The sequence below is a fragment of the Leuresthes tenuis genome, unplaced genomic scaffold (assembly GCF_036924035.1).
Source record: "Leuresthes tenuis unplaced genomic scaffold, fLeuTen1.0.hap1 SCAF_23, whole genome shotgun sequence".
NCBI classification, from domain to species: domain Eukaryota; kingdom Metazoa; phylum Chordata; class Actinopteri; order Atheriniformes; family Atherinopsidae; genus Leuresthes; species Leuresthes tenuis.
The window spans coordinates 3627177-3642055 of NW_027325377.1; the positions used below are offsets into that span (position 1 = coordinate 3627177).

General features: G+C 43.4%; 1 protein-coding gene across 1 annotated transcript in view; it reads right to left on the reverse strand.

Annotated features, from left to right (window-relative positions):
* Positions 1-14067, reverse strand: part of LOC140283199 (bestrophin-3-like) — a 21071-nt gene extending 7004 nt beyond the window's left edge. The window contains exons 1-7 of the mRNA XM_072377910.1: positions 13609-14067; positions 10602-10696; positions 5227-5314; positions 4125-4270; positions 3593-3747; positions 2417-2494; positions 2130-2282 (exon numbers count right to left, since the gene is read on the reverse strand). Coding sequence (XP_072234011.1) covers positions 2130-2282; positions 2417-2494; positions 3593-3747; positions 4125-4270; positions 5227-5314; positions 10602-10696; positions 13609-13760 — 867 coding nt within the window. The 5' untranslated portion in view covers positions 13761-14067. The remainder of the gene's footprint in view (positions 1-2129; positions 2283-2416; positions 2495-3592; positions 3748-4124; positions 4271-5226; positions 5315-10601; positions 10697-13608) is intronic.
* Between the last annotated feature and the right edge of the window lie 812 nt (positions 14068-14879).

Sequence of the window (14879 nt, forward strand, 5' to 3'; positions counted from 1 at the left end):
CCTGACTCTTGAAACATCTGGACTGCAGCAGGTCAGTCCAGCAGCCAGACTCTTAAAACATCTGGACTGCAGGCAGGTCAGTCCAGCACCCTGACTCTTGAAACATCTGGACTGCAGCAGGTCAGTCCAGCAGCCAGACTCTTGAAACATCTGGACTGCAGCAGGTCAGTCCAGCAGCCAGACTCTTAAAACATCTGGACTGCAGCAGGTCAGTCCAGCAGCCTGACTCTTGAAACATCTGGACTGCAGCAGGTCAGTCCAGCAGCCAGACTCTTGAAACATCTGGACTGCAGCAGGTCAGTCCAGCAGCCTGACTCTTAAAACATCTGGACAGCAGGCAGGTCAGTCCAGCACCCTGACTCTTGAAACATCTGGACTGCAGCAGGTCAGTCCAGCAGCCTGACTCTTAAAACATCTGGACAGCAGGCAGGTCAGTCCAGCACCCTGACTCTTGAAACATCTGGACTGCAGCAGGTCAGTCCAGCAGCCAGACTCTTAAAACATCTGGACTGCAGGCAGGTCAGTCCAGCACCCTGACTCTTGAAACATCTGGACTGCAGCAGGTCAGTCCAGCAGCCAGACTCTTGAAACATCTGGACTGCAGCAGGTCAGTCCAGCAGCCAGACTCTTAAAACATCTGGACTGCAGCAGGTCAGTCCAGCAGCCTGACTCTTGAAACATCTGGACTGCAGCAGGTCAGTCCAGCAGCCAGACTCTTGAAACATCTGGACTGCAGCAGGTCAGTCCAGCAGCCTGACTCTTAAAACATCTGGACAGCAGGCAGGTCAGTCCAGCACCCTGACTCTTGAAACATCTGGACTGCAGCAGGTCAGTCTAGCAGCCAGACTCTTGAAACATCTGGACTGCAGCAGGTCAGTCCAGCAGCCTGACTCTTGAAACATCTGGACTGCAGGCAGGTGCTGCTGGAATAGAAGCTGGATTGTGGTTTGACGCAGCCTCAGGTTCTGATCCATCTGACCCACTCTGCCTCAGTCCATTTTAAACCAGCTTTGGTCCAGAGAAGATGTCTCTGGATCACATGTGGCTTCTTCTCTGCCTGATGGAGCTTTAACCTGCATCTGATGGAGCTTTAAGCTGCATCTGATGGAGCTTTAACCTGAATCTGATGGAGCTTTAACCTGCATCTGATGGAGCTTTAACCTCCATCTGATGGAGCTTTAACCTGCATCTGATGGAGCTTTAACCTGCATCTGACGGAGCTTTAAGCTGCATCTGATGGAGCTTTAAGCTGCATCTGATGGAGCTTTAACCTGCATCTGATGGAGCTTTAAGCTGCATCTGATGGAGCTTTAACCTGCATCTGAAGGAGCTTTAACCTGCATCTGACGGAGCTTTAAGCTGCATCTGATGGAGCTTTAAGCTGCGTCTGATGGAGCTTTAACCTGCATCTGATGGAGCTTTAAGCTGCATCTGATGGAGCTTTAAGCTGCGTCTGATGGAGCTTTAAACTGCATCTGATGGAGCTTTAAGCTGCATCTGATGGAGCTTTAACCTGCATCTGATGGAGCTTTAACCTGCATCTGATGGAGCTTTAAGCTGCATCTCTAAATCCGTTGATGACATTATGTTCTGTAGATGATGGAATATATAAAGCCTGAGGATCATTCTTTTGAAGTTGCTCCACTGTTTGCAGACAGCTTTTTGCAGATTGTTGAACCTATGCCCATCTTTATTTCTGCCTTTTTAAGTTTTTATAACAAATATCCAGTCGTGTTACTGACCTGCTGCCAATTAACTTAATTACTTACAACAAGTTTCTCAAGCTTTTCTTTTTAGAACCACTTACTTTTCCAGCCTTTTGCTGTCTCTGTCCCAACTTTTTTGAGACGTTTTGCTGCCATCAAATAATAACTCATTTTCAACATTAGATGTTTTCTATTTTTAATCAAATATATTGGTTTATGAGGTATGAAAAAAATCATTGCATTCTGTTATTATCATAATTTTACTCAGCATCCGAACCTCTTTGGGACTGAGGTTTAATTTTTGGTCATTTTAGTCATTTCAGTTTTGGTTACTTAGCAACTTGTTTCAAAGGTAAACAAACTGTCGATGCCAGTCCTCAGCCAGCAGGGTCTGCTGTAAAAGATATGAAGGAGTTGTCTGACCTTAAGCCAGCCTGAATAGAAGAAAAACTGCAGCAGAGTGAAGACGGGGACGTAAAGATCGAGGTCATGCCCGGGGTGACCCTGAGAGGGGTCCAGAAACTGACGACCAATCAGACAAGCGAAGAAGAAGGTGTAGACGGCTAGAGTGACGACCTGAAGACACACAGAGAGACAGACTTTACAGACTGTGCATCCCTCCCTCCCTGCATGGAGAGGCAGAGCTATGATTCAGTTACAGTAATTATTCCTGATGCAATTAATTTTCAAATGAGGCCGGGAGGACAGACCTGAGTATAAACCAGTGGGATGCCGACCCAGTCGTAGCCGAAAAGAGTCGCACACCACGTCCTGAACAGATTCATCTCCTGAACACAGACAGGAAACAACAGTAACAACAGTTACAGTTTCTGTAACTCATTATGCTAACTGTCAGAAATCCCTGTCATCCACCCTTCTGGAAGCAAACAGAGTGTCAAATTTCTGTTGTTTGTAGTCACTAATAGGGCTTTAAATTGGCTTTTAAGGATGAGCAAGTGCTTAAGAGCCTTTTTCTCTCCAACAAATCAGATTTTGCACTAATGGTGAAAATGTCTTTGGATCTATTTGGTGACATATATAAAGTAAGTCGGATTAATAAGATATCATTATTACAGTTTCTACAGGATCTGAGGTTATTATCTTGGTTGAATGTAAAACTTTTGTTAGAAACATACTACATGTGGCTGATAAAACAGAATAATTTACCTTCTTTCAGTTTGTAAGGCACATTTTTACAATTTCCCTTCAATTATTGAGGAAGTTTAGTCCAATATAACACTGGGAAACTTCAAACTAACTTTAAAAAATGTCTCTTGTGGCGGAGTAAAGACAATTCTCCCACTCTGCGGCCTGTTTGAGGTGTTAAAATAAATCGGTTGTGCTACCAACCTGAGGTCTGAGGTTGCAGAATCAAGAAACAAACCAAATAACTAACAAAATGGGAACTAGCTCTCAACTAGCTCTAACTGAAATGTTGTTTTTTTGTGTGTCTTAGTGGGATTCGTGCAGGGGAGGGCTGAGGCTGAGGAGAGCGTTCAAATCTTCATAAAAGGCAAATTCGAAACAATGGATTAAACTGATTTGCTGCACATCTAGTGTGTCATTAATCATGCACTGATGCTGGTGAAATAGCAAACTGAAAAGCATGAGCACAAATAAGGTTTTATGTAACCGCAGTACAGGTGTGAGGGCGTGTTGTGAAACCAAAGTGTAGTTTCAGTCCTTTGGCCTCTAAATTACTTCCATTTAAGACTCAGGAGCTTCCCATGAACACAAAGTCTGCATTTGATGTCTAATATTATATTATATACCAACTATACTGACACACCAGCTCTGAACCCTAACTCTTTGTGGCATGCAGTGTAAAGAAAATAGGGTTAAGTGCATCTCAGAAATGAAATGTTTAGCGTAATCAGAGGCGTCACATTCAGAATGTTCTGCAGGTCGATGCTGTCTTGGATGCGTCCTTCCTGCCGAGCTTTAGATGCCAGGTTGGAGAACCACACAACAGGAATCCAGTACTTCAGGTGAGGAGAGCGAATGTTCTCAAACACCTTCCTTTCCTCAGGAGTCATAAAGCCTACAGGTGGAGACACAGATCATTAAAAACCAGTGACCTGCAGAGTCTGTTTGAAGGAGGTCACTAGAACACGATAACCTAGCAACAGCCTGTAGTCTAAAACACAGTGGGGCCCACCTTTTCCATCTTTCTCCAATGTGGAGGTGGAAATAAACCACACAGACAGACATTTGAGCTGCAAGAAGGCCTAATTGATTTTGCAGCTCCCAGTCTTGCTCTAATTTGTCATTAATGAGCCGATCTCTTGAGTCAGATCAGCCAGTTCCAGGAAGAGAGACACAGACTTGAATTTGACCATTTCAGATCAGACGAGTACACAACAGACGCACTTATACAGAACAACTGCACTATAACTCGCTATAAAACTGGTCACAAACCTGCCTCAACCACGTGGTCAATGGTGGGGAAGCGTTTGCAGACGGCCGTGCTGACGGAGCGAAAAATGAGGAGCGACGTCAGGTTGACGTAACGTACCATTGTTCGCCGCAGAAGGCGCCCGTATTCATCTTTGCCCTGAACACAGCTGAAGGAAGCAGAGAAGATGGACACGGTCAGATGGACTGTTCATGGTAAACATCAAGTGAAACATCCAGTTTCCTGTTATTCTGCCGCCTCAAACATGGCTGTAAAAGGGTTTCCAACCAGTGGTGAAACGAATCTGAAGCACATTTATTACCTAAAACTAAAGAAAATGCCCATCAAAGCTTGGGATGAACAAACCAAGCTGTATAGTGTCTGCAGGTAGTAAAACCAGTGGGCTTGGCCATATGCAAAGAAGAAAAATAGGGGTGTTCGGGATTTTATTTGTGTCCCTTGTTCCTATTTATACCTGCAAAGAAAATACACTGTTTATAAGAGACTAGCCTGATCAGACCTTCTGGAAGTAATCCCAACACTGAGTAGATATTAGGCCTCAGGAATGCATATTTTTCCAGTCCAGTGGTTTCACTCTCCAGCTCTACCCTCTTGTCCAAATATGGTCTGGCTAAAAACAAACAAACATCTAAAGCCCCAAAACTGAGGTCCAAACCAGTTTTATTTAGCTACCATTACAAGTTCTCCAATCAAAACAGCCAGATATGCACTTAAATATGACCTAATTGGGTTGTCCTCTAAAGTTCAGCCCCCATAGGTACCAACTTACAATGGCATGATGTAATCAGCCCTCTTAACCATGTGGTGCGAGTTCAATGCCATGTATGACCTCAGTGCATCACTGAGTTAAGGTTAGATATCAAAACCTTTTGTTTCAGATAAAACAAACCTTTGGGTTAAAACTAAAACACATTCTTTGTACCACACTAATGTTAACTAAAAGCTCTTAACATGCACTTCCTCTCACGACCACTGGAGGCAGTTTGATTGTTATTACTGAATCCCTGCCTGCATGAACAAAGAATCGACGGCGTTGTTTTTGAAGACAGTGTTTCTGCAGTGCCTGTCTCTGCCTGTAGAGGGCAGAGTAGAAGTTGAGCTTACCTGGAGATGTGAAACATGAGTCTGTCAGGCCAAGGAAGGTTAACAAACTGATTCCACCATCGATTCACCACCAGAGTCACATAAAAACCTAAAAACACAAACACAGTTCAGCTAAAAGAGCGAATCACATTTACACGTAATGATGATGATGAAGATCCTCAGTCATCCAGGTTATTTTAGGAGCTTAAATGAGGGCAACTGGACTTCTTCTTGGATCTTGAAGACGTTTCAGCTCTCATCTGTAATCATATTGGTCGGGGGTCCGGCGACATGTGACGGTAATGACCCTCTCTGCTTAGAAGCTGATAACCCCCACTGTCAGGACTCGGTGACACTTTATGTTTTGAATAATGTTTTGACTCATCATTTCCTGTTTTATTTTGAAATATTAACTTCTCTCTCATTTGTTTCACGATAACTTTCATAGTTCCTTCTTTAGTGGAGCGTTTTGCGTTCTTAGAATAAAGTTTTATAGCGCCTCCATTAGAAGGAGTGTTTTTGTTTCATGTTAAGTTTTCATAGGGCCTCCGTTAAAGGAGAGCCTCGTGGTGCCTCAGTTAGAAGGAGAGCATCGCGGTGCCTCCGTTAAAGGAGAGCCTCATAGGGCCTCCGTTAAAGGAGAGCCTCATAGGGCCTCCGTTAAAGGAGAGCCTCATGGCGCCTCCGTTAGAAGGAGAGCCTCATAGGGCCTCCGTTAAAGGAGAGCCTCATAGGGCCTCCGTTAAAGGAGAGCCTCGTGGTGCCTCCGTTAAAGGAGAGCCTCGTGGTGCCTCCGTTAAAGGAGAGCCTCATAGGGCCTCCGTTAAAGGAGAGCCTCATAGGGCCTCCGTTAAAGGAGAGCCTCATAGGGCCTCCGTTAAAGGAGAGCCTCATAGGGCCTCCGTTAAAGGAGAGCCTCATGGTGCCTCCGTTAAAGGAGAGCCTCGTGGTGCCTCCGTTAAAGGAGAGCCTCATCGTGCCTCCGTTAGAAGGAGAGCCTCGTAGGGCCTCCGTTAGAAGGAGAGCCTCATAGGGCCTCCGTTAAAGGAGAGCCTCGTGGTGCCTCCGTTAAAGGAGAGCCTCATAGGGCCTCCGTTAAAGGAGAGCCTCATAGGGCCTCCGTTAAAGGAGAGCCTCGCGGTGCCTCCGTTAAAGGAGAGCCTCATAGTGCCTCCGTTAAAGGAGAGCCTCATAGGGCCTCCGTTAAAGGAGAGCCTCATAGTGCCTCCGTTAAAGGAGAGCCTCATAGTGCCTCCGTTAAAGGAGAGCCTCATAGGGCCTCCGTTGAAGGAGAGCCTCGCGGTGCCTCCGTTAAAGGAGAGCCTCATAGGGCCTCAGTTAAAGGAGATCCTCATAGGGCCTCAGTTAAAGGAGAGCCTCATAGGGCCTCCGTTGAAGGAGAGCCTCGCGGTGCCTCCGTTAAAGGAGAGCCTCATAGGGCCTCCGTTAAAGGAGAGCCTCATAGGGCCTCCGTTGAAGGAGAGCCTCGCGGTGCCTCCGTTAAAGGAGAGCCTCGCCGTGCCTCCGTTAAAGGAGAGCCTCATAGGGCCTCCGTTAAAGGAGAGCCTCATAGTGCCTCCGTTAAAGGAGAGCCTCGTAGTGCCGTGTCTGTTTTTCATAGAGCCTCCATGAGTGGATTATTAGGACATCATCTTTGTTTTCGTTACGCCTCTTGATAGAGAGCATAGAGTTAATTTGTAAATTTCTATAGGTTTTGGTTTTCCTCCTGGAGTTTTATAGTCACACTCACCTCAATATATTAATCGAGGTAAGTGTGGTAGGTTTTCCGCAGCCCATTGCTTTCCTCTGTCAAGGAGAACAACGAGGGATTTATTATAATAAACACTATTATTGTGAAGATCCTGCATCTGTGTCCTGCCGGTTCCTGACACCCAACATGTAGTTCAGAGCTGAAGAAGCCTTTCGGATGAGACGTGAAATGTCTTCAAGATCCATGAAGAAGAAGTCCAGCTGCCCTTATTCAAGCCCTTATGATTAATTAATGATGAGTTCATATGTAAAATGGGGCATGTATAACTAACTGGGTCATAAAGACAGGTTATTCAAATTTGGCCAAATGTTAAACAAACAAAGGAGCAAAAGATCCTCATCCGTTGTTTAAGTATCAACTCATTTTGGCTAATTTGGCTAACCCAGATGTGATGATCCATCGTCTCCTTTCATATCTTATATGCTGTTTTTTAAGAAACTGAAGAAACAAAGATATTTAAGTAAAGCCCTCGAAACTCTCAGAGAAGGTTTTTCAAGTAAAGTCTTTAACATAAATTCAGCTTTTCCTCTTTAACTTGTGATATTAACTCCCTACATTCCAGTAAGACCTGTTTAACCTTCTCTAATATGTTGATTACATATTATACACAGATGTCTGGGATGGTTCCCAATTTCCTGTTAGGTCCCAGCTTGGGGGAAGAAATGACCCTGCTTATTAAGTCTCTGAGCTTTCCTTTTACTACTGTAGGTGTCTTCCTGTATTCTTTTGTGTTCCTACAAGCTTTTTTTACCCATGATTTTTGTTGATATTCTGAATTTCAGCCTTACTTCACGAAAGATTAAGTTTATAGTATCTTTTGGCAAATATATTCTTTTCCTAAATTCCTTCAACTCCCTCATGGGAATGAATCCTTTTAAAAGATACATTCACTTCTTTCTTATTCAGTAATTTATAGATCTCAAATACAAGTTCACATCTGCACGATTTCAGAGTTTTAGTAGTTCTGATTGCAGGCAGACCATTGGTAGATACCACATTACTTTAACCCATTTTAATGCTGGTGATAATTTCATTCGAGTGGACTGATAGATGGTCAGATGTGCTCTCCAGTTTTTATTTGTTTTGCTGATACTGGAGAAGCTTTGAGTGCTCCACATCATGCTTAAAGTTACCACAGCTGTTCTTCTTAGGTTTTGGAAACACATAATTAAAGAAACTTTTAGAAAAATACACTAAATGATCGGTGGAAAGCATCTGGTAACATCCAGATAGTGTGCAGGATCAGGGTGGAGATGAGCTGCACACACACCCATCCTGCTTTTAGCTTTCTCTGCTCTTTAATGATCTGTTTCCATTAGCAGTCTGCTAATGTGACAAATAAACACCCTGTTTGTCAGCTGCTGTCTGCTCCAACAGGAAACACAGTTACAGCATATTTAAGTTGTAACCAATTAGTTTTCATAGACTTTTATCTGTTCACATATGTTTTAGTTCTTTATGGTTTATTGTAAACCCGACACTCATCTGTCAGCCTGTGGGACTGAGGGTTAAGCTCTGCTCCATGTGGACTGACATTAGCTGGGCTTCCTCTGTGATTGTTATTAATAACACACAATAATAACTTTAATCCCTTGTAAACCTGACAGCTCTGTAATCTACAAGCCAACTTCACGCAGTCCCACATATTCAAAGTTACACTTACTGCATATTAATTTTGCTGGTTATGCTCAGCCATCGTCAGTCAAACAAACTGTGATGTCAGCACAGGTTGTTTACTGTTTAAAGAGAATTTAGTTTCGTTGGCCACTGTCACTGTGTGACATTAATTTCATCCTCCTCACCAGTCCACAGAGGCCACTGGATGCCTCTGCGTCCAACACAGCCTGAACCCTCTGAGACAAGCTTTCTGTCATTTCTTTAAGGAGTCTTCAGGAATAGTTCTCCAGGCTTCTTGAAGGACATCCCAAAGCTCTTCTTTGGATGTGGGCTGCCTTTTGTTCCGTTCTCTGTCAGATGATCCCACACTGCTTCAGTAATGTTGAGGTCCGGGCTCTGGGGAGGATTCATCCCTCCATAAGACCTGTTGCCACTGATTTTCAGTCCACTTCTTGTGTCATTTGGCATAGCTCAGCCTTTTCTCCCTGTTTCCCTTCCTTAAGAACGGCTTCTTGACAGCCACCCTTCCATGGAGACCATTTCTGATGAGGCTTGGGCCAACAGTAGATGGATCAGCTGAAGGTCCAGATGCATCTCTCAGGTCCTGTCAGGTCACAGCTGGATTTTTTCCTCTTTCTTAAGGACATCACTTTCAGATCCTGTTCATCTGCTGGAGATAGTTTTTTAGGCCTGACACTTCTTCTTTTGTCCTCCACTTGTCCAGTTTCCTCAAATGTTTTAAGGACACACTGCACACCATGCTGAGATATGCCAAGTTTTCAGCTAATAGCTCTTTGGGAATCACCTTGTTGCTGCAGAAATCCTATTTTCTGTCTGTCAAACTGTGTTTTCTTTGCTGTTTTTCATAGATGCAGCTAAAGAAATGGGAACAAATGATGTGTCTTTGTGACAGGCTGCTGGTAACAAAGTGCCTAAAGATCCAGTTTAAAATGGCTTCTTTGCTAAGTTGTCTGTCCTGACCTTCAGAAAGCTGGAGAACTATTGATCAGGACACTTTAAGAGATTAGAGGAAAGTCAGGCTGCTTGGAGGGAAAACAAAGAAATGAGGGCTGGATTAAGACCGACACAGTACTGTACCATACACTGGATATCTGCCCATGCATTGGCCTAAAGATACTATGTACAGATGAGTCCTAACTGGTTTGCATACATGTTATCCATGTGGCCTCATACTGCCTTTTGAGTCACTTTCAACTCATTGCAGTCTTCATCTGAACAGTAGGTGTCCTTCATGGGAAAATTAAACAGCTAAACCGAACAAGAACTACTCAAACATGACTGTCCTTTTATAACATCTGCAGAAGAACCCACTTTGGTTTCCATGGATTGTACCAATGCCTGTAGAGATCTGCTCAAACACTCTTCCCTGCAGCTCTTCCTAATTTTCAGACATACCCATGCCTGGCAGATTGAGACCACCCCAGCTTCTCCATTCTCAAGCTTGTGGTCAGCTATCATAAACTTTGCTTGAGCTTTTTTTATTATTTCATGCAGCAGAATTAAATTGAAAACAAATACAACATGAGGAAGGTATGACCTAAAGAAAAAGGTCACATTTGCAACACCAAACGCAGCCCTTAGCTAATAACGCAGGTCAAAAAGCATTTGCAACTAATCATATTTCTGAAACTAGTGAAAGACAAACCTACTGAATGTGGCCCCACTGAGGGTCCAGGGCCCCGGACCTCAGCTACATCATCATTTGCAGAGTCTTTGTGACATTGTTCTGCACTAAAACTAAAAACCAGGTGTTCGAAACATCCTGCAGCTGTAAAAACAAGCCATTACGATGGGCCTCACCCTCATCATTCTGTCTGTATTTATTCATTGTAACAGGGAAACAACATCAAGAAGCTTTTCAAATCTAACATGGTCTAAAGAATTCATGCTTTAAAATCATTGATGATTGATGAAAGACAAATAGTTTGATGAACATCAGGGAACTGAGCCCTTAATTGAAGTAAAGCCTCAGTTCTGCAGCACTTACCCAGGACGAAGGTGACAGGAATCTGCTCGGCGTATCTGTCACAGTACATGGAAAGCTTCTCAAACAATCTCTTCTGCTGGTCAGAGAGAACGAGCCTGGAGGACAGAGGAAACTTTCATCACAACTGACCAACAGGTGTCTATAAAACTCTTCTTCTTCAGCCTGTGAATAGAGCTCCATAAGGAAGAAAATGGGAACTATACAGTATTTATTGTACATGGTGGCAATTAACAATAATTGATTTGTTAAAAGATGGGCTTATAGCTAAGATGTGTGGTCACACCTCAGACTTTCAGGGAATTCAGCAATCTACTTTACCATCATTTAATTAAATGAATGTTCACAATATTTCTATCATTTGTTGAACTCTGCAACAGCCTCAGATCATAAATATTTCTGTGATTCTTTATTATTGGGCTGTCCCACATATTCTCTGAAAAGCCTCCAGCTGATCCAAAATGCTGCAGCCAGAGTTCTGATGAGAACTAACAGCAGAGATCGTGTTTCTCCAGTTTTAGCTTCTCTTCATTGGCTCCCTGTTAAATTCAGAGTAGAATTTAAGAGTCTTCTCCTCACATATAAAGCTCTTAATGACCGAGCTCCATCATATCTTAAAGATCTCATTGTTGGATGTTTTAGGCTTAAAACTTTCCTTTTTGATAAAGTTTATAGTTAGGGATGGCTCAGTTGACCCTGAAACATCCCATAGTTAAGCTGCTATAGGCAGCATATAGCCTGCTGGGGGACCTCATCTGTCACACCTTTCCTCACTTTGCTCTTTTTCCCCCTGTTTAATTTCTCAAATGATTTTATGTCCATGTGACATTATTGTGGTTATTAACCTGTGTTTCCCTGTTCCAGCAGGTATCCTTTGAATGGTGTTATGGGGTTTTTCCCCCCTCTTTTCCCTCTTTTCCCTCTTTACTGTCTTCTCAAACCCCAGCTGGTCGAGGCCGATGGCCACCCTTCCTGAGTCTGGTTCTGTCAGAGGTTTCTTCCTGGTTCTGGTTCTGCCAGAGGTTTCTTCCTGGTTCTGGTTCTGCCAGAGGTTTCTTCCTGGTTCTGGTTCTGCCAGAGGTTTCTTCCTGGTTCTGGTTCTGCCAGAGGTTTCTTCCTGGTTCTGGTTCTGCCAGAGGTTTCTTCCTGAGTCTGGTTCTGCCAGAGGTTTCTTCCTGGTTCTGGTTCTGCCAGAGGTTTCTTCCTGTTAAAGGGAGTCGTTCCTTTCCACAGTCCCTCAGGCTCAGGACGGGAGATTGGACTGAAGACAAGTTTCGGTGCAATCTGTTGGTTTCCTTAGCTCGGATATTATTTTTGAATTGGCTCTGTATGAATGAATTGGATTATTTTGAAATTAATTCATTGGATTTCATTGGATTATGATTACAATGAATTGAACTCCAATTGGCTTGAATTGGACTATATTATTTAAGTGCCTTGAGATGACAATTGCAGCTAACAACTTCAGTTTCCAGCCCTGGACCACACCCTTTTTCTTTATGGTAACTTGACATTTTTGTGGGCTTTTGATGGTATATTATCTGCCTCCTCAACATTACAGCAAATTCATATGTGTGGCTGTACATGTGCAGGGCTCTCATGGAGATGTATTTTTAGAACTGTGGTGTTACAACCTACAACTGTCGGAGGAACTAAAGAGCCAAAAATTGGCCACATACTTCAGTGATACTTTAAGCCATCTCAACTACCTGGTTACGTTCAGTAAAAAAAATCGTAGTTGTTTTAAAATCGATGGCTTCATTCTGTTGATCCAGCACATTGGAAAATAAAACGGCTTCCCTGAGTTTTTCCTGCACATTAAACAGTTAGGCTGAAGAGTATTTTCTTTGTTGATTTGTAACGGGGTTCTGACAAAAAATGGTAGAATATAAGAGAGAATGGGCTGTTCTGCCCTATCCAAATGTGAACACAAACCCCTTGAATGTGGCCCAAGTTGCTGTTAATAATCTCTTAGAACGTGATCAGTGAACAACAACTAGCTCATACGACTGAAAAGTTGTGTTCTCTGCTTGCTAGCTATAGCGTTAGCATTAGCATTAGCATTAGCAAACAACAAAAGTGTAATATAGTTAAAATACTGCAGGGATCCACCGGTTAACACATTCAGTGTGAATTCTAAGAAAGTAATTGGTAACCACTGGCTAGCTAGATATCGGCTTCTTTTTAGGACAAATTAGTTGCGTTATCAGTTTGATAGCTGTAGCATCAGCATTATTAGCATTAGCATAATGCACAGTTCCTGAACAGAAATCTGAGGATGCCACCAAAAAGCACTTGACACTGTCTGTTTGATCAGAAAAATAATTAACATCTTTAACTTTTTGTTCCAGTAAACATGGACTGGGCAGAGCGTAATGCCTACAACCAACCAGCAGAGGGCAATCTAAAAATCCGGCCTCACCTTTTAGGAGCCGTCACATTGTTCATCTTTACATACAGTTTAAAGCAACACAAGGGAGGTTAGTGAACCTTAAAATGTGTTTCTGACTTAGTTTGATGTACGTTAGCCTTTACTGTGCACATTCCTGGGCCTGAAACTGCCCTAGAGCACCTGGGGGCTGGGATACAGTAGTTTACAACCTGCACCACACTGTTTTGCTTTACGGTGTCTTGACATTTTTGTGGGCTTTTGATAGGGTCTTTGCGGCCTCTTTAACGTGAACAAATTCAACGCAACTGTAGGGGAAGCCAAAGAGCCAAAAATGGCCAAATTCTGTAGGATTACTTTATCATAGAGTTAACTTATTACCAAGCTAGCATCCAAATAGTAGTTTTACTAAATATTTTGGCTTCACTTCTGCTGAGCTGTCTTATCGTCCGTCTTTACATTCATTTTAAGTTGTATCAGAGGATATGGAGAACATAATTCATTGTGCCAGATTTAGTTCCTTAAAGGTACAAAATAGAGTATGATTGTAAAGATTGTGTATGATGCACTTGTCTTCTCTTTACATAAACCATGATTTTGTGTTTTGTGAGTGTACGCGACCTGTATATGATGCTGAGGACGGTGTAGAGCACAGCGAACAGGATGAACTCTCGGTATAGCAGCTTGTAGATGCTCCCCCTCCAGCGCAGCAGCAGCCGATGGAAACTGAGGAAGGTGGCGTTGGCTACTTTGCTGGAATAAGTGACGGTCATCCTGAGACTGTCCAAACGGAGGAACAGATAGAGATCCACAGGGCACTGATAGTCCCACTATTCACCCATGACTACGTTTCAGGTTAACCCCCGGATATTTACCACTGTTGTAAAAAAGTGAATCCAAATGATCACTCCGAGACGCAGAAAAACCTCTTCATTTTTCCCTCAGCCGTGCTTTTCATCAGTCTTCTTCTGCCCAGTTTTCTTTTGCAGGGAGACAAAACGACACCCCCCTCGCTCTCATTCTCTGTTTGTGGTGCTCTCTCGCTCCTGGTTTCTCTCCACCATGATGATGTCAAGTTGCCCAGTAATGCAGCACACGCACACACAGAAGGACACACACTGCTCTGAGTTATATTGATGAGCAGGCGAGCTAAATGTGGTCATGTTTCAGCGGCATGTGTTGGCATAGGCTGCTGTGGAGGTAAACATGTATAAACAGAAACACCATCTGAGACGACATGTTACAGCAGGATATGGAAGCAACCAATCACAGAAGCAATCTTTTCATTTAGGTTGTTTTTTCATACGTGGGAAGACTTTAAATGATTCAAACCTGTCGCCTCAAAAAATATTAAACTCGAGTGAAGTTAACTTTAAGTGCAGAACATAAAAAAGGTGATGCAAATGAGTATGTTGTGATTACATAAGGGTGTACAAAAAACTAAACAATTAATCAATCGATCCATCCAACGTAAGGTCACAGAGGCAACAGGTCCACGAGGGAAACCATGTTATCCCTCAGTGACACTCTTCAGCTCCTCCTGCTGGATCCCAAGTGAACAAGATCCCCAGATACTGCTTCATGAAAAACATTTTCTATACTCCCTTAATCCAATTCAGGGTTGTGGTTGGTTGGAGCCTAACCTCGCTGTCATTGGGTGAGAGGCGGGGCACATCCTGGACAGGTCGTCAATCCATGAAGGAACACAGAGACAAACAGGATGGTAACCATACACGCTCGCACCCACTTCTAGGGTCAATTTAGTATCACCAACTGACCAACATGCATGCTTTTGGACAGTGGGAGGAACCTGAAACACCAAAGGGAACCCACACATACACTGGGAGAACATGCACACTCCCCATGACCCCAGCTGGGATTTGAACCAGGAA